This window comes from Oncorhynchus gorbuscha, linkage group LG05 (genome assembly GCF_021184085.1).
Source record: "Oncorhynchus gorbuscha isolate QuinsamMale2020 ecotype Even-year linkage group LG05, OgorEven_v1.0, whole genome shotgun sequence".
Lineage (NCBI taxonomy): Eukaryota > Metazoa > Chordata > Actinopteri > Salmoniformes > Salmonidae > Oncorhynchus > Oncorhynchus gorbuscha.
The window spans coordinates 47,263,026-47,286,522 of record NC_060177.1 but is presented as its reverse complement, the minus strand read 5'-3'; the positions used below and the strand labels follow the sequence as shown (position 1 = coordinate 47,286,522).

The window sequence follows — 23,497 nt, the reverse complement described above, 5'->3', positions numbered from 1 at the left end:
TACATCACCGCCTGGTATGGCAAATGCTCGGCATCCGACCATAAGGTGCCACAGAAGGTATACTGCCCAATACATCACTGGGGCAAAGCTTCCTGACATCCAGGACCTATATACTAGGTGGTGTCAGAGGAAGGCCCCAAAAATTGTCAAAGACTCCAGTCACTCAAGTCATAGACTGTTCTCTCTGCTACCACACGACAAGCGGTACCAGAGTGTCAAGTCTAGGTCCAAAAGGCTCCTTAACAGCTTCTACCCGCAAGCCATAAGACTGCTGAACAATGAATCAAATGGCCACTCAGACTTTTTGCATCGACCCCCCCACTCCCTTTGTTTTTACACTGCTGCTACTCACTGTTTATTATCTACGCATAGACACTTTACCCCTACCTCGGTGCTCAGTTTTGGACTGTTTTGTTGCAGAACCCATTTGCCAGGATCCGTTACCTCTCTTGACATTAAACATGATTTGGGGATTGGGAATTGATGGGAAATGATGTAAAATATATCACTAGCCACTTTAAACAATGCTACCTAATATAATGTTTACATACCCTACATTATTCATCTCATATGTATACGTATATTGTACTCTATATCATCTACTGCATCTTTATGTAATACATGTATCACTAGCCACTTTAACTATGCCACTTTGTTTACATACTCATCCCATATGTATATACTGTACACAATACCATCTACTGTATCTTGCCTATGCCGCTCTGTACCATCACTCATTCATATATCTTTATGTACATATTCTTTATCCCCTTACACTTGTGTCTACAAGGTAGTAGTTTTGGAATTGTTGGCTAGACTACTTGTTGGTTAGTACTGCATTGTCGGAACTAGAAGCACAAGCATTTCGCTACACTCGCATTAACATCTGCTAACCATGTGTATGTGACAAATAACATTTGATTTGATTTGATTTATTTTCACTGTTTGTAATGTAAAAATGATAACAAAAGCATATGATCTATGACCTCTGTCTCTGCTCTGATAGACATGAGCATGATGCAACTCTCATCTCTCCAGCCCTGCACTTAATCATTTACTTCCTTATTGAATCATAGCCACAGGAAGGGTGCTGGAGGTATCACAGAACCCCTGACACATTTAAATACATTCGCCAAAGTTATAGAATTACTGCTGTCAGGCAAAACAGGCCTTTTGCAATATTTCAAATACAATCGTGGGAAAACTCAGATCCTGCTGAAAAGAGTAGACTAATCTGTCTGTAGGCTATGAAGTTATTAACTTCCAAATAGACCTACTGAGCGAACAGCATTGTTTTACAAAGTAAAACAAAAGAGAGATAAGCTTTTGGCACGAGCAAATCGGTTATTGCCGGTGATTGAGGTGCGCATCATTGAGTGAGTCAGTGAAACGAAAGCTTTTTTATAACAAAAATGTCCTCCTCATATTGTACAATATGTGTGTCTCAACGTACTTAGGCCTTGGCTATTAATGGATTCAAGACAAAAGTCATTTTCATTGAGCTCAGATTCTCAGTTTGTCCGTGTCAAAGTAAAGCCTGTCATTTAGAACATTTGTGAGGTATTAACAAATATTCTGCTAAAGTCTCCATTCACCTGAAATCCTGTAGAATTGTATGAAATGTGTTTATAAAGGCTAATTTGGGTTTATAAAGACTGCACAAAATTTCCCCATTGTGTGCAACTCCTGAAAGCGCCTCTCTCTACTCTACTGCTCTACACCAGTATGCAAAAGTGATGATAATACATACAATGCTTTATTATAAAAGTGATTTTTCCTTTCATGCATTCCAGTAACTCAGAGCCCCCCAGCACACCACCCTCTCGGGCTCACATTTTCTTCCAGCACCTCCCACCTCCTGACTTCCCTGCCTACAAATTACCTCGACGAACGTGTAACCTCGAACATTGACTCGGTACCGGTACCCCCCCTCATCATTGTTCTTTTATTATGTTACTTTTTTTTTATAAAACATTTTTTTACTTTAGTTTATTTAGTAAATATTTTCTTAATTCTATTTTCTTAAAACTGCCATGTTGGTTAAGGGCTTGTAAGTAAGCGTTTCACTGTAAGGTCTACACCGGTTGTATTTGGCACATGTGACAAATACAATTTGATTTGATGTGATGCACAATCGTGCAAAAGCAGACCATAAGAGACTTTCCAAATCAATGTTACACTGAATTAATTAGTGACGGGTGTTATTAAATGTTATATGTTTGAATTAATTAAAAACAACTATTGAAAACCTTTATAAACCTATCCAAATAATATTTAGTTTAATTGTACATAATGGATTGTATGGAAAAGGAACAGCAAAGAAAATGAATATGCAGCTAAAAAGAGGGAATTCACATCAAATCTCCTCATAGTGCAGATATGAATGGTGATGTGTAAAACCAATCCCCCCCATATTTTATCTAAATAATTAAAATAAGACAACTATACTTAGCTTTTAAGTATTAATTACTAAAGAATTAGTATCACTTGTGTGAAAACCTATGGCATAATCTTCTACTGGGGTAACTTGCACCTCTGGGGGAAGTTTAAAAAACCCAGAAAAACCCCCCTTTTCTAAAAACAACATTTCTTGAAATAACTAAAGTGTAAACTGCAGTCATTTATTTCCCTTTATAGTTTATTCGCCGAAGGATGACCTCCATCCACACACATGTTTTTTCTCTCGAAACATTGCTTTTTATGTGTCAGGAATTAAACATTGTTCTTGGGGGGGGGGGTACCCTAAGTGTTCTTATATTTATTTCTCAGCTGCTCATATTAAGCACCTGCTCCACTATAAACCTGAAGTAGCCTACAAAACGGACCAGTGGGATAGCTCACTGCCTCCACTCGCTATTTGAGTGCATACAGATGACGTATTTTTCCCCCTGCCCCTGTTCCTGCCCATTTCATAATCGGCCATTCAAATATAAAACTAATTGTACATATTAGTAAAGACAAGATTAAATTGAGAATAGTCTAATGCGGTATTTAATATCTTGGTTTTGTCTCAGTGTTGGAGACATTTGTACTCGTCTTTACTCAGTCTAAGACAATGAGGGCTCATCATTTTTTTCCCGAGACCAGCAAAACCAGTGGAGTAAAAAAGCTCATAATTATCAGCTTTCATTCAGTCAGCGCATAAAACTGCTTCGCTAGGCCAAATATATACACTTCTTTCTTGAATCTTACCAGCCTTTATATCTATTACAGACATGTTTGCGCAGTGGTGAACCTATAGGTCTTCAGTGTGTGACAGGTTAGTACAGTGGTGAACCTATAGGCCTTCAGTGAGTGACAGGTTAGTACAGTGGTGAACCTATAGGCCTTCAGTGTGTGACAGGTTAGTACAGTGGTGAACCTATAGGTCTTCAGCGTGTGACAGGTTAGTACAGTGGTGAACCTATAGGCCTTCAGTGTGTGACAGGTTAGTACAGTGGTGAACCTATAGGCCTTCAGCGTGTGACAGGTTAGTACAGTGGTGAACCTATAGGCCTTCAGTGTGTGACAGGTTAGTACAGTGGCAAACCTATAGGCCTTCAGCGTGTGACAGGTTAGTACAGTGGTGAACCTATAGGCCTTCAGTGTGTGACAGGTTAGTACAGTGGCAAACCTATAGGCCTTCAGCGTGTGACAGGTTAGTACAGTGGTGAACCTATAGGCCTTCAGCGTGTGACAGGTTAGTACAGTGGTGAACCTATAGGTCTTCAGTGTGTGACAGGTTAGTACAGTGGTGAACCTATAGGCCTTCAGCGTGTGACAGGTTAGTACAGTGGTGAACCTATAGGTCTTCGGTGAGTTACAGGGTAGTACAGTGGTGAACCTATAGGCCTTCAGCGTGTGACAGGTTAGTACAGTGGTGAACCTATAGGTCTTCGGTGAGTGACAGGTTAGTACAGTGGTGAACCTATAAGCCTTCAGTGTGTGACAGGTTAGTACAGTGGTGAACCTATAGGCCTTCAGCGTGTGACAGGTTAGTACAGTGGTGAACCTATAGGTCTTCAGTTAGTGACAGGTTAGTACAGTCGTGAACCTATAGGTCTTCAGTGTGTGACAGGTTAGTACAGTGGTGAACCTATAGGTCTTCGGTGAGTGACAGGTTAGTACAGTGGTGAACCTATAGGCCTTCAGTGTGTGACAGGTTAGTACAGTGGTGAACCTATAGGCCTTCAGCGTGTGACAGGTTAGTACAGTGGTGAACCTATAGGTCTTCAGTTAGTGACAGGTTAGTACAGTCGTGAACCTATAGGTCTTCAGTGTGTGACAGGTTAGTACAGTGGTGAACCTATAGGCCTTCAGCGTGTGACAGGTTAGTACAGTGGTGAACCTATAGGTCTTCGGTGAGTGACAGGTTAGTACAGTGGTGAACCTATAGGCCTTCAGTGTGTGACAGGTTAGTACAGTGGTGAACCTATAGGCCTTCAGCGTGTGACAGGTTAGTACAGTGGTGAACCTATAGGTCTTCAGTTAGTGACAGGTTAGTACAGTCGTGAACCTATACACCTTCAGTGAGTGACAGGTTAGAATAGTGGTGAACCTATAGGTCTTCAGTGAGTGACAGGTTACAGTACAAATACACTTTAATAATTTAAAATCAAATGGTATTTGATATAGCGTGTGTTTACCACATGGACACACATGTGAAAACCTTAAAGAGATGGGTGGGGCTAAGGCTTAAGAGAGTGTGAACGATGCTGAATGGGCATAGACAAAGAAGAGCTATCCAGTAGGTGTACCAAAACATTCAAGGACCATTTTCTCAAGTGGGGTTTCAAGTTTATCATCTTTCAAAGCAGAAGGACTTTCCCATTGTTCCTCAACCTCAGTGTATGACATACCATTTTCTAGCTCTGAGTCTCTACTTTTATCCAATGTAAAAAACACAATTTCAAATGTTGCTACATTATGACCGAATCGAGGTGGTTGGTCACATATTTGAAGAATCCATTCAGGTGTATTATGTGGCTTTTGGCGAATGTGTTCTAATGATCTAAAGTCGCGCTGTTGCAACTGCCTGTAAACACACAGTCGAGTTCAAAGTGAATGATGGCAGGCCCATGTGGTAAATGGCTTGTTTGTATCATGGTCTACTGTAGCTCTGATTGGCTATAGTGCACCGGTCGGTGTCGACTCCGATCCTGGACAAGACAGATGTTTTTATTCGGTTTTATTTATTGTGTTGTCTACTAATTGTCCAAACACACGGCCACTTTCCCATTCTTTATTGCTACAGAATTTTCACAAATGCCTTAGTATACGTAATTCCCAAACATTCTATGAATTTATGAAAATGTGAAAATGACGATAACTAAGTGGGTGCTTGTCAGAAAATGTATGTTCTTCCTGGGGGTGTATATGAACAGATTTGAATAAGATTTCAAGTTACTAAAATGCTGTCAGTTCCACTTTAAATGCAACATGTTTCACACACATAAGTTATTTTGTAACACCATACCCATAACCCATCGTGCGCAAATTGATTTTGTCACCCTCACAACACGCAGGTGGAGATATACAAACAAACTTTGAACCAAATATATTAATTTGGGGACAGGTCAAAACATTCATGGCAATTTAGCTAGCTAGCTTGCAGTTGCTAGCTAATTTGTCCTATTTAGCTAGCTTGCTGTCTGCCAGCTAATTTGTCCTGGGATATAAACTTTGGGTTGTTATTTTACCTGAAATGCACAAGGTCCTCTACTCCGACAATTAATCCACACATAAAACGGTCAACCGAATCGTTTCTAGTCATCTCTCCTCCTTCCAGGCTTTTTCTTCTTTGGACTTTATATGGCAATTGGCATCTAACGTTCATAATAAGGTGTATTACCATGACTGACCGACCTCAGTTCATCTTTCAATCACCCACGTGGGTATAACCAATGTGGAGATGGCACGTGGGTATCTGCTTCTATAAACCAATGAGGAGATGGGAGAGGCAGGACTTGCACGGTGTTCAGCGCCACAAATAGAACAGACTTATATTTTAGTGTTTGACAATGCAGACACACGTTGGCGAGCGCGAACAGTGTGGGTGCAATGATTGAATAACATGTATGTGTACATTTATTTTGCAACGCGAGCGCACGCTACGCGAGTGGTGTGGTCAGCCTGTAAGAGACTGCTTCCTCCGGTTACTGATAAGCTTGCACTCATCAAGAAATGTAATGTTAGAACTGCCAAATCCCCATGGATAAATTATGAATTTGAAAACTGTATGGCTGAGAGGGATGAAGCAAAGGGAATAGCAAATAAGTCTTGACAACAACAGCAAACATAGTGTAAATTGAGAAATCACATAACTAAACCAAACAAAAAAAGAAACTATACTATTCAACAAAGATAAATGATATAAAGAGTGATAGTAAAAGCTCTGGAGTACTTTAAATGAAATTCTAGGCAAGAAAGCAAAGTCAGCTCCATCCTTCCTTGAGGCAGATGGCTTGTTCATAACAAAACCTTTTGATACTGCTAACCACTAACTTTTTTGTTGACAAGATTAGCAAACTTAGGTATGACATGCAAACAACAAATGCTGAGCCTTCAAATTCATGCATAATGGACCAAATAATGAAAGACAAGCACTGTAGTTTTGAGTTCCACAAAGTGAGTGTGGAAGAGGTGAAAAAATGGTTGCTATCTTTAAATAAGGACAAATCACCTAGTACCGATGGTAAATTGCTTAGGTTGGTAGTGGAATACATTGTGACTCCTTTTTGCCACATTTTCAATTTAAGCCTCTGAAGACGGTGTGTGCCCTCAGACAAGGAGGGAGGCAAAGGTCATTCCGCTACCCAAGAATAGCAGAGCAACCTTCAATGGTTCAAACAGGCGACTCAACATGCTCGGCACTGACACAAATGACTGATGATTGGCTGAAAGAAATTCATTTTAAGAAGATTGTGGGAACTGTCTTGTTAGACTTCAGTACAGCTTTTGATGTCATTGATCATAACCTATTGCTGAAACAACGTAGGTGTTGTGTATTTGCATCATCTGCCTTATTAGGGATTGAGAGTTACCTATCTAATAGAACACAGAGGGTTTTTGTTCATGGAAGCCTCTCTCATGCAAATTATTTTGAGTGTGGTGTACTGCAGGGCAGCCAGCTTGGGCCATTATTGTTTTCTTTTTTTTACAAATGACTTTCCATTGACCTTGAATAAAGCCGGTGCGTCTATGTACACTGATGACTCAACAGTTACAACAGTAAAATAAATAACTGAGACATTTAACATAGAGCTTCTGTCAGTTTTAGGGTGGTGCTAAATATCTCAAAAACTAAAAGCATACTTTCTGGGACAAATCACTCGCTCAACGCTAAACCTCGTTTCGATCTATTATTGAATAATGTGGCTAATGAGCAAGTTGAGGAGACTAAACTACTGGATGTAAACCCTAGATAGCAAGCTGTCATGGTCAAAATATATAGACTCAATGGTTACTAAAATGGGAAGAGGTCTATCCATGATAAGGCATTCCTCTGCCTTCTTGACATCTCAGTCAACCAGACAGGTCCTAAAGCTGCACGTATCGCACTTAGATGTACACAGAGGAAAAGTGTCAGTAACATGCATGTCAGTCTCTCCTGGCTCAAAGTTGAGAACAGATTGACTGCATCACTATTGGTCTTTGTCCGTGGTATTGATGTTGAAGGTACCGAACTGTCTGTTCAAGCAGTTGGCACACAGTTTAGACACTCATCTGTACAACACAAGATATGCAACCAGAGGTCTCTTCACGGTTGCCAGGTCCAGAACAGAGGCAGGGAAAAGCACAGCATTAAATAGAACCATGACTACATGGAACTCTCTGCCACCCCAGGTAACAAGCTTGCAATAAAACCAGTTAAAAAACAGATAAAATAACACCTTACTGCACAGGGGACTGTGGAGAGAGACACAGACATTTTATATATCTTGTATTGTAATTTGCATTGTACTATATATTAGACCTAGATATTGTGTATGTACTGATATGTAGGCTATGTGTGACGTTTATAATTTATGTATTTCAGTTGACTAATAATGTTCTGTACTACAGTACCAGTCAAAAGTTTGGACACATCTACTCGTTCAAGTGTTTTTAAAAGATTTTTACTATTTTATACATTGTAGAAAAGTAGTGAAGACATCAAAACTATGAAATAATACATATAGATTCAGGTAGTAACCAAAAAACTGTTAAACAAATCAAAACATATTTTACATTTCTGATTATTCAAAGAAGCCACCCTTTGCCTTGATGACATCTTTGTACACTCTCTTGGCATTTTCTCAATCAGCTTCACCTGGAATGCTTTTGTGGGAACTCTTGAATGAGTTCTTGTTGGCTGCTTTTCCTTCAATCTGCGTTCCAACTCATCCCAAACCATCTCAATTGGGTTGAGGTCAGGGGATTGTGTAGGCCAGGCTATCTGATGTAGCACTCCACCACTCTTCCTCTTGGTCAAATAGCCCTTACACAGCCAGGAGTTTTTTGGGGTTATTCTCTTGTTGAAAAACAAATGACAGTCCCACTAAGCGCAAACCAGATGGGATGGCGTATCGCTGCAGAATGCTGCTTATGTGTGCATTGATTTCTAAATAAATCACACACAGACAGTGCCACCAGCAAAGCACCCCTGCAACATCACACCTCCTCCTCCATGCTTCACGGTGGGAAGCACACATGCAGAGATCATCCGTTCACATACTCTGCGTCTCACAAAGACACGGCAGTTGTAACCAAAAATCTCACATTTGGACTCATCAGACCAAAGGACAGATTTACACCAGTCTAATGTCCATTGCTCATGTTTCTTGGCCCCAGCAAGCCTCTTCTTATTATTGGTGTCCTTTAGTAATGGTTTCTTTGCAGCAATTCGACCATGAAGGTCTGATTCACATAGTCTCCAAAAGAACAGTTCATGTTGAGATGTGTCTGTTACTTGAACTCTGTGAAACATTTATTTGGGCTGCAATTTACGAGGCTGGTAACTCTAATGAATTTATCCTCTGCAGCAGAAGTAACTCCGGTTCTTCCTTCCCTGTGGCGGTCCTCATGAGAGCCAGTTTCATCACAGTGCTTGCTGGTTTTTGCGACTGCACTTTAAGAGACTTTCAAAGTCCTTGAAATTTTCCAGATTGACTGACCTTCATGTCTTAAAGTAACGGTGGATTGTAATTTCTCTTTGCTTATTTGATCTGTTCTTGCCATAATATGGTCTTTTACCAAATAGGGCTATCTTCTGTATACCACCCCTACCTTGTCACAACAGAACTGATTGTCTGTCTGAAACGCACAAAGAAGGATAGAAATTCCAAAAATGAACTCTTAAAAAGGCACATCTGTTAATTAAAATGCATTCCAGGTGACTACCTCATGAAGATGGTTGTGAGAATGCCAATAGTATGCATCGCTGTCATCAAGGCAAAGGGTGGCTACTGTACTTTGAAGAATCTCAAATATAAAATATATTCTGATTTGTTCAACACTTATTTGGTTACTACATGATTCCATTTGTGTTATTTCATAGTTTTGATGACTTCACTATTCTTCTACAATGTAGAAAATAGTAAAAATACATGGAATGAGTAGGTGTGTCCAAACTTTTGACTGGTACTGTATGTATCATGTCATGTTTCATGTGGATCCCAGGAAGAGTAGCTGATGCTTTTTCAGCGGCTAATCGGGATCCTAATAAAGACCAAACACAAAATCATTACAGATGTTAGTGCTACAGATCAGTAGTCATTGTGGCAGGTAGTTTTAAGAGTTATTGGGAACAAGAATGATGGTGGTCACCTTGAGACGTGAGGATTACAGACTTGGACAAGCAGGGGTTGAAATTGACCGTGAAGATGCCTGCCAGCTGGTCTGTCATGCCCTGGAATACTGGCCTCACGGTAATTTGAGTGGTGAGCAGGTTAAAAACCTTACTTAAAAACCTTACTTATGTCGGATGTTGAAACATGCATAAAATAGATTGAGTTCATCTGGTAGAGAGGCATCGTTGGATAGATCACGGCTAGGTCTACCTTTGTAATCTACCTTGTTCCTATATTGTCCTTTTGCCTGTTTGATGGCTCTGTGGAGAATCTCCAGTCCTCAGCCTGCTATAGAAACTCTGTCTGTTATCTGATCTGGCCTATGCCTGAGGTTACCCCCACACCCCCACGTGGGTGGGAGGAGGGATGAGGAGAGCGCTGGGTTGGCTCCCTCCCTGGTTCTGGACCGTGATGTCATTTTGTCTCCCTGTTCCAAATGTCCATTAGGTCTTGGCCTGGTGCCATCTTGTCTCAGGCATACAGAGATAAAGACGTGTGGAGGTTGTGAGAGCAAACAGAATGAGAATGAGATGAGCATCGGGAGGGAGGCAAGACAGAGAGAGGGTCAGGGAAGTCTCCACCTGCACAATATATACAGGCGCTGTATCCTCCATCAGATCAACGGCCTCTTTGTAATTTATTTACAATCCAATCATTGACCTTGCGGCACAAAACAAAGCGAGTAGGGTGCGATTCATTCTGTTTTCCTTCTCTTCTGGGGGAATACCATGATTGATTCGATTTGGGTCATCTTGCTGGCAAACACAGATCTGGGTGGGTCAAGATGAAGTCTTTAGAAGGTAGTTTTTCTTTTTAGTTTTTTTTTTGCATTGATGTTTCCCTCTCAATTTATGCAGTCAAGCCTTTGCAACATTTAACCTCCTTTGTGGTGTGATTGCCTTTCCCTCCGTGCTCCCTGTACTCCTTTAATCTGGCAATGATCTGTATTTATCTCAAGTGTCTTGTTACGATCTAACCATACAAACGTCCTTTGTGAAGGGAAAAGAATGCCAAATGAACAGGATGAGAGTCCAATAAACATGAGCTCAAACTGCAAACATTAACACTGTTGCTTGGAGGGTGCAGAGTAACGAGAACAATAACTGCACATAGTTTTACATGCCATTTTTACCATGGTAGCATCTCAACATTTCCACATGCAAAAATACTCTCAAATACAGCATCCATATTAGCTGTCCCAATAGACTCAGTACTCCCAGTATTCTGCAGTGGAAACACATTATTTTAGAAAAAAGGTCTGAAGCTCAAGTTATTTTAAATTACTGGGATCCATGACTGACGGCACATCCCCCCTCCACCACCACCACCACCACCCCCTCCATGATAGTTAGGTCTCCTCCCGGACAAGTATATACACAGGGGATGACAGGTTAGCTGAGGAGAGAGGGAAGAAGATGAAAAGTCAGCCCGATACACCATCATTTAACATCACTCCTCCCTCTGTCCCTCAGCCTCCTCTTCTTCGCTGCAGGAGATTATACAACCTCTCCCCCCAACACCCCTACCAAACCCCCACCCCTAATTGCCATTTCCATCCCTGCTCTTTCATTGATTTTCTTATTACACATTTCTATAATTACAAACTCCTGCGGCGAGGGCTGGATGCGGTTAAGTCATGACAGATCAGGCCATTTAACAGACCTAGGGGCCACGGCGATGCAGCCATAGCCCAATCTTACTCTCACTCAATCACACACACACACACACTTTATTATTTCACTATCTTAACCCTGTCCCCATATCATCCCCCTTGTTTTCTTGCTCTTTCTCTCTTTCACTTACAGCCAGTCATTCAGATGCCTAGCAACCATCCCAGAACTAAATCAATCAGCAGAGAGTGAGATCAGTGCAGGCAGGCCAGTCTCTTTCTCCCTCTGTCTTTCCCTCCCTCTACAGCTGCACACTCTCTTCGGGCCCGTCTTGTCTTTTATTTGTCCCTCTACTCCTCCTTTAATGTTGAGTCTAAATTCTCCCTGACCCTTCCCTCCCTCTCTCCCATCCTCTTTCTTAGTATTCTGAGGGACAGGATAACAAAGGCACACTGTTACCTGCATCAAAGGATGGAACCGATTATGTTTGTGGTTTTGAAATCTAATTGAAATCTAATTACATATCACTGTGAAATGCGACTTTTAAGACTTAAAGACTTTTTAGAGATGAACTCAACCCCTACAAAAGCAAAGTACACTGTAACGCATACTCAGTTTGGTTAAAGGGATAGTTCATGCAAAATATATATTTGTGTCAAATTACCCTTACCTTGAGTTGTGCAGGAAGGCCCATGGTGACAGAATCCCCAATAATCCATTATTTACTTCTGGCTACGTATTATCGTCGTCAGAATCCATGACTGTACACAGACGAACCGATGTTAGCAAAGCTGCACTGCAAGCCGAACCTTCCACCCACCACTGCTGCTCCGCTATTGCCCGTAACCCTGGCAACTGTCAAGCTCTTCCCCTTGACGACTGGCATGTGGGGTTAAAGCAAGGGTTGACACTCGTCGGCCACACACACACACACACACACACACACACACACACACACACACACACACACACACACACACACACACACACACACACACACACACACACACACACACACACACACACACACACACACACACACACACACACACACACACACACACACGTCCCTCACACACACACAGTGTGATTTAAGAGAGCCAACCGGCAGTGAAACAGGTGTTGGAGAGGCCCTCAGAGCACTGAGCCACTCCACACAGAGAGCACACACAGTGGAAGACAGACAGACAGACAGGGTGAGAGGAGCAGAACAGCTCATCGATATGCTCTGTGTAAACAATGACTCTCATTCTCACTGCACCACGTTTAACATATTTCAATATGACAAGAAACTAATGAGCATACTGGGGTGGGGGGGGCTGAGAAAGATAAAGTAAATAAGAGCTTTTACAATGTGAAGACTAAACTCTTTTGTTTGCATCTTTTCTTCTAGCTTCTCTTTTCTTTAATTACGCAGCGGCACTGGAGAGAGTCTCAGCCATGGTGCAAATGACAGAGGAGCCATAATGAGATGTTATCGCCCCTAAATGCAACAAAAATAATGCTGATTGAACTATTTTCCTATTTGTTTAAAATTAAGTGGTTAATGTGTTTTACAGTGGTAAAGATGAAAATAAAATATTACAATGAAACCATGGATTAAACCATTTATTCCTATGTCGAGGCGCTGTCCATCCAGTAGTGCTGAATTTCAGGCCTAAACTGAGCTCCTTTACGTATGCATTTTCCGTGGTACTTCCTCATTTTCGCCATTTGTTTGCGACGCGTCCTTGATTTAAAAAAAATAGCCTTTATTCCAATGCATTAGATTTATCCATTGATTTATCATTATTTACTTTTGTCAGTCTGTTAGAGAGCTTATTGCTTTGTTTTTCAAGTAGGCACGGGTACCGGGGTTCTCCGTGCCATCCATGGCCGGAAGTAGTAGACCATTCATTTAGCTTTATTATTTTCAATCAATATTTGTTTTCTTTCCTGGATTAGCTGAAGATGGTTGACAATATCACAAGAGAAGTAGTCTACAGCTAGACACCAATGCGCATCCAATGCATCCAACAAGCACACGTTAATAACAGTAGGCCTATAGTTGACTCTTTCAGTTAGAAGCATTCGATTTTGCAATGGCATAGGCCTACATTGTTTTCACAGTGAAACGTAATGGAACATTATGTAGGCATAGCAAATTTTTCCAAGATCTCCAAGATCCATGATTCATACAAGGTTAAAGTTCCATGTTAATTCAATTGTTAAATGCTTAGTAATGAAAAATAATACTGTCATAAATGTCATGAATGTTCAGAAATAAAAGGCTGTGCTTAATGTCACACGATCTGTGACGACTCCGAGCATTAACTCATGAATTATGGACAACTCATGAACTAGGGTGGAAAACATGTTTTGATTCAACTCATCTATTATATTGACTGTAAGACTACCTATTTTGTGTGTGTTCATGCGTTTAAAATGGCGTTGGCTGAGAGGGGAGGCTACCAGCAGAGGTGTAGACCTCGTGGAGGGTAAATGCAAGTAAACACTGTTTACCCACCTTGTTCCAAAAAATGCGTTGAAAGTATAAAGGAGCGTTACTTTTTTCACCGAGACCAGCAATCGGAGTTTACGACCTATTAAAAAAAAAAAAACTACATCACTGGCTAACGGAAAGGCTATTTGAAGTTCAGGGTAATACACTTTGTAGCCTAGTCTAGTAAATTGTGTGTTAGAGTAACCATCCTGTTTTTCCCTGGGATAGTTTCAGCCCTATTTCAGTTAACCCGACATTTCAGGCCACAGAAAAAGGTACATTTGTCAGCCAGATGCATCAGTTAATGTAGGCCTAATCAATGGCAATCGCTGAATGTCAAATCAAACTATTTGACACATGCGCCGAATACAACAAGTGTAGACTTTACAGTGAAATGCTTACTGACAAGCCCTTAACCAACAGTGCAGCTCAAGAAGAAAAACATATTACCAAACAGGCTGAAATAAAAAGTCATAATAAAAAGTAACACAAATAAGAATAACAATAACTAGGCTATATACAGGGGACACCGGTACCGAAGCAGTGTGCAGGGATACAGGCTAGTTGAGGTAATCTATACAATAGGCACACATTTAGGTGTTTTGTAACAGATGTCTATTTCCATTCATCAAATAGCACAAGTATACATGCAGTTTGGATGCTGGAATTATTTTAGAGTGGATGAACATTCCACAATATAGAAGTAATTTGTAATCATGAATGGTTGTGTTCATGCCACATTAAGGTAATTCATTTTTACAGTTTATTATTAAGCCCATATAGATAAATCTCATCTCATTACAGAGACCCCCACTCGAATATCATGGTGTAATTCACACGCTGGACTCCACCACTGTTGCCATTACTCTCCCATGCTCTCTCTTCCTTTCCCTCCATCACTCACTCTATCACTCACTCACTCTATCAACCTACCTACCTACCTACCTACCTACCTACCTACCTACCTACCTACCTACCTACCTACCTACCTACCTACCTACCTACCTACCTACCTACCTACCTACCTACCTACCTACCTACCTACCTACCTACCTACCTACCTACCTACCTACCTACCTACCTACCTACCTTATCCTATCCTATCGTATTGTATCCTATACTATATATATACACAAAAGTACATGGACACACCTTCAAATGAGTGGATTCGGCTATTTCAGCCACGCCCATTGCTGACAGCTGTATAAAATTGAGCACCCAGCCATGCATCTCCATAGACATGCATTGGGAGTAGAATTGTCTTACTGAAGAGCACAGTGACTTTCAATGTGGCACCATGATAGGATGCCACCTTTCTAACAAGTCAGTTCGTCAAATTTCTGCCTTGCTAGAGCTGCCCCGGTCAACTGTAAGTGCTATTAATGTGAAGTGGAAAAGTCTAGGAGCAACAACGGCTCAGCCGTGAAGTGGTAGGCCGCACAAGCTCACTGAACGAATGCTGAAGCGTATAGTCTGTAAAAATCGCCTGTCCTCGGTTGCAACACTCACTACCGAGTTCCAAAATGCCTCTGGAAGCAATGTCAGCACAATAACTGTTCGTCGGGAGCTTCTTGAAATGGGTTTCCATGGCAGAGAGGCCCCACCCAAGCCTAAAATCATCACGCACAATGCTAAGCGTCGGCTGGAGTGGTATAAAACTCCATGATGCCCTTTATATTTTTTTATGAGATGTTCGAAAGAGCAGGTGTCCACATACTTTTGGTCATGTAGTCTATCCATCTATCCATCTATCTATCCCCTCTCTATCTCCATCTACCCCCTCCCTCTCTCTTAAGTGTGAGGGACATGTTTGCAATATAAGCCCTTGGTAATGAAGTCGGCACAATGAGAAAAATGACTGAGATCACTTTTAGCACCGCAGTGTGAAGGACAACCTCATTTGTAGTCAGACACCTCCCATCTCCCCCTCCATCCCTCCCTCCCTCACCCTCTATATCTCTCCAGAGACGAGCCATGACCATTTTCTCCTGCATCCAGAAAGAACCAACTAGCAGAAGGATGATTCACCATTACCTGGCTTATTAGCATAATCTTCATAGCTACTCTCGTTATTCCAGACAGAGCAGCATGCATATGTGGAATCGACTGCAATTTTAGTTCTCTAGAGGACACTGATGTAGTGGAAGAGAAAATGTACAGCCTCAGCCTCCGGCCACATGACAATGAGCAGTGATGGGAGCCCTGCTATTAAAGTACTATGTCAGGATATACTTGAAAGCCCAACAGTATATAATAAACTACAGTAAAATCTTCTTCTTCTACATTGTAGAATAATAGTGAAGACATCAAAACTATGAAATAACACATATGGAATGTAGTAACAAAAAAAGTTTTAAATCAAAATATATTTTATATTTGAGATTATTTAAAGGCAGCCACCCTTTGCCTTGATGACAGCTTTGTACACTCTTGGCATTCTCTCAACCAGCTTCACATGGAATGCTTTTACAAAAGTCTTGAAGGAGTTCCCACATGCTGAACACTTGTTGGCTGCCTTTCCTTCACTCTGTGGTCCAACTCATCCCAAACCATCTCAATTGGGTTGAGGTCAGGTGAATGTGTAGGCCAGGTCATCTGATGCAGCACTCCATCACTCTCCTTCTTGGTCAAATAGCCATTACACTTCCTGGAGGTGTGTTGGGTCATTGTCGTGTTGAAAAACAAATTATAGTCCCACTAAGTGCAAATCAGATGGGATGGCGTATCGCTGCAGAATGCTGTGGGAGCCATGCTGGTTAAGTGTGCCTTGAATTCTAAATAAATTACAGACAGTGTCACCAGCAAAGCACCCCCACACCATCACACCTCCTCCATGCTTCATGGTGGGAACCACCTACTCTGCGTCTCATAAAGACATGGCAGTTGGAACCAAAAGTCTCACATTTGGACTCATCAGACCAAAGGACAGATTTCTACCGGTCTAATGTCCATTGCTAGTATTTCTTGGACTAAGTAAGTCTCTTCTTCTTAGAAATGGTTTCTTTGCAACAATTCGACCATGAAGGCCTGATTTACACAGTGTCCTCTGAACTCTGAAAAATGTATTTGGGCTGCAATTTCTGAGGCTGGTAACTAATGAACTTATCCTCTGCAGCAGAAGTAACTCTGGCTCTTCCTTTCCTGTGATGGTCCTCATGAGAGGCAGTTTCATCATAGCGCTTGATGGTTTTTGTGACAGCGCTTGAACAAACTTTTAATGTTCTTAACATTTTCCAGATTGTCTGACCTTCATGTCTTAAAGTAATTATGTATTGTCATTTCTCTTTGCTTATTTGATCTGTTCTTGTCATAATATGGTCAAAAGTTTGGACTCGCCTACTCATTCAAGGGTTTTTCTTTAAATTTCCGTTTTCGCTTTGTCATTATGGGGTATTTATTTAATAAGGCTGTAACGTAACAAAATGTGGAAAAGGGGAAGGGGTCTGAATATTTTCCGAATACACCGTGTATAGCACCTTTCTACCTACAAAAAGCGCTTTACATAGTAAAGGGGAAACTGACCTTATCCACCACCAATGTGTGACACCCACTTGGGTGATGCACGCCAACCATTTTGTGCCAGAACGCTCACTACACATCAGCTGGCATGATTGGTGGAGAGGTGAGAATGAAGGAGATGATTAGATGGCCATGATAGAATGGGGTCAGGTTGGGAATGTAACCAGGATAACCGTGTTAACACCCCTACTCTTGTGATAAGTGCCATGGGATTTTAAATGCCCACAATTAACATCCCATCTGAAAGATGGCACCATATGCTGGCCAATGTCCCCTGCACTGCCCTGGGACATTATCTTAAGAGGAAACCCTGCAACACCACTTCCAGCAGCATCTGGTCTCCCATCTAGGAACTGACCAGGACCAACGCTGCTTAGATTGAGGTAAGCCAGCAGCTGGATGCAGGGTGGAATGCTGCTTGAGGGGAACCTAAAAAAGTATTGATCGTTCTGAGCTTTGACTGAAGTGGCAGCGATTGGTACCCCTAACATTGTCCTTCAGGGTTATGCTATATGTTCCTGATAAAAGAAACGCAGGGGCTCTGACAGGTCATATTATTCTGCTACAATGATTGCAATCTGAAAAGTGTGGGGGAGAAAATCCATACTGCCTGGGACTGTGATTCGGAGGGGTGTATTGACAGTGTGTGGAATATACAACTGTCAACACCCGGCCAACAAAACATGGAGCAGGAGAGAGAGGCATAAAATACAAGGTATGGCTGCCGGGTATTATGGCTGTGTTATGGCGGGAAGGTATGGCTGCCGGAGTCACTGGCCCTTCAGACAAAAGATACTGCTTTTCAGAGATACTGCTTCAAAATGTAAAAATATATATATATTTTTTAAAGAAAGGGGAAAAAACGATTCTAGGTTAGGAGAGAGAAACTTGTCATTGCAAGGGAGAGAGTCAGGGACACCAGTATCCCACTAGAGGGAGACGTTGAGCCCACAGCCCAGTGAGGGGGAGGGTGGGGGAATAAGGGAGAAAAAGGGTGTCAGGTAGAGAGAGCGCAGTGGGTGTGGTGGCCTGCATTAAGCTTCACAGTTGTTGTACTTGTCTGCTACTCTGGGGGTGACACCCCTGTCATGCAATATTTATCTGTGCACCTGGGAGTGCTGATCACCTCAACAAAATGCTGACTAATTCATGAAACCAAACCCACTGATGAGATATTCAGCCCTAATAATCCTCAAGGCAAGGAGATGAAGACTTGAAGTCATACTTCACTCATTTACCATTGCTTTAATTGCTGTTACCACGTGTATGTCCCAAATGGCTCCCTACTCCCCATACTGTATAGTGTACTACTTTAGACCATGGCCCAACAAAAGTAGTGCATTAAATAGGGAATAGGGTACCATTTGGGACACAAAGCCTATGTCAGCTCTAATTCAGGAATTAAAACATCAGGGAGGATATACTGTACGTGTATTGAGGCTTACAAATGATGCATTTACGTACCAGTACTAGGCACTTATGGTAGTAAGTAAATATCTAGGGGAATGAGCACTAAACCATGCATACATGTATCTCACAAGAAACATTTAGAGAGCTAGAGTACAGCCTTCTCTCTCTCTCCCTTCTCTCTCTCTCTCTCTCTCTCTCTCTCTCTCTCTCTCTCTCTCTCTCTCTCTCTCTCTCTCTCTCTCTCTCTCTCTCTCTCTCTCTCTCTCTCTCTCTCTCTCTCTCTCTCTCTCTCTCTCACTCTCTCTGTGACTCACATGCTAGTTTTCAGTCTATAGTTGTTGTTTAGAAATGAATGCTTAACAAACTACTGACAATAAGGAACACATTTAAAACACGCCACACGTGTCACCCAGCCAGAGGTGTGGTATATGAAACATTCATGACTAGTAAGAGGTCTAGAACACAGCATATTACAGTTTTTCTCAATTGCTAAAACATAATTTCTGAAACCTTGCTCCATTTCCTGAAAACATTAAACACAAAACCTCATCTTCAAGCACTATTTACATAACCTCTGACTCCTCTTGCAAAATGAAACATTCACCTCAAAACAGTTTTACCTGTGTTCAAAATCAAACACAGCTCTCAAATAATAAACAAAGTGATCAAAATGATATACACTCTCAAGCAGTCAGTAAACAATACACCGAAAAATAGAAAACACATTGTTCAAAACATACAATTCTCAGGGAGAAGTACATTTTTAATCTAAAAAAATATTCATATTTTTCCGTCATTGTCTTTTGATGAACGAAAACATGTTCTATCATAGTACCTCAAAATTGATCAGAGATTACTACTCTGCTTTGCTCTTTGCAATGTTGTTTTTTGTTCTTCCTCCTCCTTGTATCCCTATTTTTACAGTACTCTACCCTGCATCTCACAAACTTGTCCTTTGTCTCTGTTGATACAAATTTTATTGTTCTTTGTTGATATGAACCTGCAACCAGTCAAAATCTATTGAGCAGTTAAAAAATGGAAAGCACAATGTTCAGGCCATACAATTTGTCCATTGTATAGTATACAGCCTACAATGCACTGTACTACAGTATCCATTCTCAGACTTTCTCCTTCCCACCTTCAACAACCTGTTTGCTCTCTGAACTGGCTTATATTGGTTGTGTCGCATCATTTGAAACAGGTTAAATCAATTTTGAGTGGTTGTGTTCAATCAATGACATATGTTCTCCATTTGTATTTGATTGCTGCCACTTGTGTTTACCAGTATGGATGACATGTGCATTAGAGTGCAGAATGTGTTTTGAGAATGAGAATGTGTTTAGAGTTTTGCTGAAAAGTCTAAGTGAGATCTGCAAATTGTGTTTACCATGTGAAATGGTTTAAGGTATTGACAACAGACTGCATAATTAGCTAAATGAGTCCAGGCAACTGAGAACCTTGTTCAGCCAATGGGGTTTAGTGTTTTAGCAATTGAGAAAAACTGTAAATAATGATCTTGAGAGCCTCAGTTGATCTTGTGAGCCTCAGTTGGTAAGAGCATGGTGCCTGCAATGCCAGGGTCATGGGTTCACATACTGCATTAGTTAGCCAGATTCCCCCAGGTTCACACATACTATCTGCAAAATGGCATAGGCTATGTGAAGTCTGAGGATGCCCTCCTTGGACTCGCCCACTATTGCATGATAATGGAGGTGTTTCGTTTAGTGTAGTATGGCCACCTACCTTGCGGATGCCCTCCTTGGACTCCTCCACGTTGTTGTCGACCCCTCCGGTGCGGTTGATCATACGCCACATCTGGGAGTACATGGGGTCCCTTTCAAAGGGGTTCATGGCCTTACTGCGCACCTGCTCGTATACAGCCGAGTCCAACACCGTCCCGTAGGGCAACTCTGTCTGCTTGGACAGGTCCTGGAGAGACCTATAGACAAAGACAGTAGGGGGAGGTTAGGGGAAATGTAGTTCAACATGCACAAAGACACAACACGACGATGATGTGGAATAATAGTTAGATACACGTGCAAATAATCACACTCCAAACCCATTCACCTACAGTATGCATAGAGGGACACATGCATGCACGCACACAGAAAAGTACACACACACACACACACACACACACACACACACACACACACACACACACACACACACACACACACACACACACACACACACACACACACACACACACACACACACACACACACACACACACACACACACACACATTAGTTAAAAAAAGAGTTGTTCTGTCAGCGCTGAGTTAATAACATAAATATAGTTAAGGGTAAGCCAGCCAATCAACTGGCAAGAAGCTCCATGTAGTTCAACTAAAAGGGGAATAATAGAGGACTGAAATAAAATCACTCTCATACCACCTCCAGGGAAATGAAGGTATTTTAATTACAATGCTACGGTTTGATAAGTTTTCAAACACTCACCATTTATAACTGTAATAGAAAACCATTCCTGGGACTAATTACTGTTTGTTTGTCAAATTGCTTTAACACAAGCTGCAGATGTGACCAGGAGAACAACAATTCCATCGCCGTCAGTATTGTTACACTTCTGTTTACAGACAGATTTAGTCCGTAGAAAGAGAACTCCATCGTGTTATGCCCTTCCGTTTCAATTATTCTAAGTACAATCACACCACGAGTTTACCCGAGAATTCATTAATTGAATATCGTTACATCAGCATACTGTCATCCCCCACACTACTACCCCTGCTCTCTGCAGCTACTTTCAACCCTCTTTGAGGTTTTAATGAACCTGACTGCCAAATGTTAATCTTTTATTGCTGTCAATTAATCCTTGCCCTTAATCTTCCCACTTCCCTCTTCCACGTTTCGGCGTGCCCGTGTCTATCATTTGCATTCTCTTTGAAGGGGGAAATTCTCCTTAAATAATGTGTGGGCACATGGGGATATAGGGAGAGTGATGGTGGGGTGGGTGGAGGAGTCGTAGACTAAGGTAGACTATGCTTGTGTCCCAAATGGCAACCTATACCCTATGTAGTGCACCACTTTTGAAAAGGGCCATGACAACTAACTACCTGTTCAGCAGGGGTGTAGAAATCAAACAGAAAAGAAAAAGGGGAGAAACAGAGAGGGATGAGCCGGGACTTGTTTGTTACACACATTTAATTGCAAAATGCTTTCCATTTCTACAGCGTGCACTAATGAATACACTCCTCTCTCAAACATGTCCCTCACCTTGTGAAGCCGCCATGTGTGATGTGTCCACTGTAGGTTTATTGGTGTTTACTCAAAGACACAATGACAGCCCTTTAAATGTCTAATGTTGTCCCTGACAAAGCAGGTGTTTGCCCAATTCCCCAACACACACACGCAGGCACACACACGCGCGCACACACACATACGCAAACACACACACCCTCCGTCAATCCACCCCTCCAACCTTCTACTCATCCTTCCACTCCATGTCCTCTCGCTCTAAACGGGTGCCCTCTCCTCTCCTCTCTTTCTTTTTGCTGAACCCAATCCTCAGTCCTCCATCTCTCCTCTTCGATCAATCCGCCCACAATGTCTGCTGACTCCTATCTTTTCACTGTTCACACATTCTGTTCCTACCAGCTCTGCAGCTTCAGCTCCACTCTCCTCCAATCTCCCCCTAAAGGATTCGCAGCACTATCTAACAAAAACAATCCTCCACAAAACTCAACCTTGGAGTATTAATACAAAAAAATTGGTCGCTTTTTCTTGTCACTGTGTCAAGCCATTCAGCTTTACTGGCTCAATGACACCGTAGCAGAGCACTATTAAAATGCTATCTATATGACTCTCTCCTTATCTGTAGATAGAAACAGATTGAAATGTGTATAAGGACTGAAGAGGGTAGAGATCCAAGAGATCCACTTTCCAAACTCGCTGCAAGAATGGTAATCAAACTTTTATCAGATTGCAGACCATCTAATTACAAGATCAGAGTTTGTTTCCCTTTCCCCCCTCCCATCTCAATTCACATTCCATAAATCTTGAGGGTTTCCTGTCTGAGGTAGCACATCCCTCCTCTTTAAAACAACAGGCCCCTGGGTGTAAAGTTTAGGCTCTAATTATTGCAGTAATGATCCCAGAGTCTACACATTAAAGATAATACATTGAAATGTATGGAAATCATAATTAGCTGCATAGAAGTAGAACGGAGCAATTTGAGAAGGACTCATTAATGACATCTCATGCAAAAACAAAACAAAAAAGGGAAAGGGGGGGGGGCGTTCCCACTCTCTCTCCCTCTCTCTTTCTCTCGCTTTATTTCCCTAACCTTCTTCAGCAAGATGGAGCAGGGAGATGAGATATTCTCGCTAAAGCACAATTCAACTTCTTACTGCTAGGCATTCCGGAATCTGATTTGCCAAATGAGCGGTGGGGATTTAGGCGTGGCACCGTGAGGGGAGCAAACAAATGATGACGACGAGACGATAAACAGAGACAAGGTTTAGTAAAGACATGCAATTTCAATCGACGTGGTGTGGGATGTGGTGTTGAAGACATTGATGTGGTGTTGTTGAAGGTTCCTAACTGTTGACTCTGGGCCCCTCTACCTGCCACAACTCACACACACTCCCTCAGATCTGCTCTAGTCCTCCTTCAGCGTGGGCACAGTGCACAGAGTTTCATCCTCCG

At 41.8% G+C, this 23,497-nt stretch overlaps 1 protein-coding gene across 1 annotated transcript in view; it reads right to left on the bottom strand.

Annotated features, from left to right (window-relative positions):
* The window catches only part of LOC124035978 (glutamate receptor ionotropic, delta-2-like), a 676,707-nt gene that overhangs the window by 43,986 nt on the left and 609,224 nt on the right, over positions 1-23,497 (bottom strand). Inside the window, 1 exon segment of the mRNA XM_046349997.1 lies at positions 20,574-20,769. Coding sequence (XP_046205953.1) covers positions 20,574-20,769 — 196 coding nt within the window.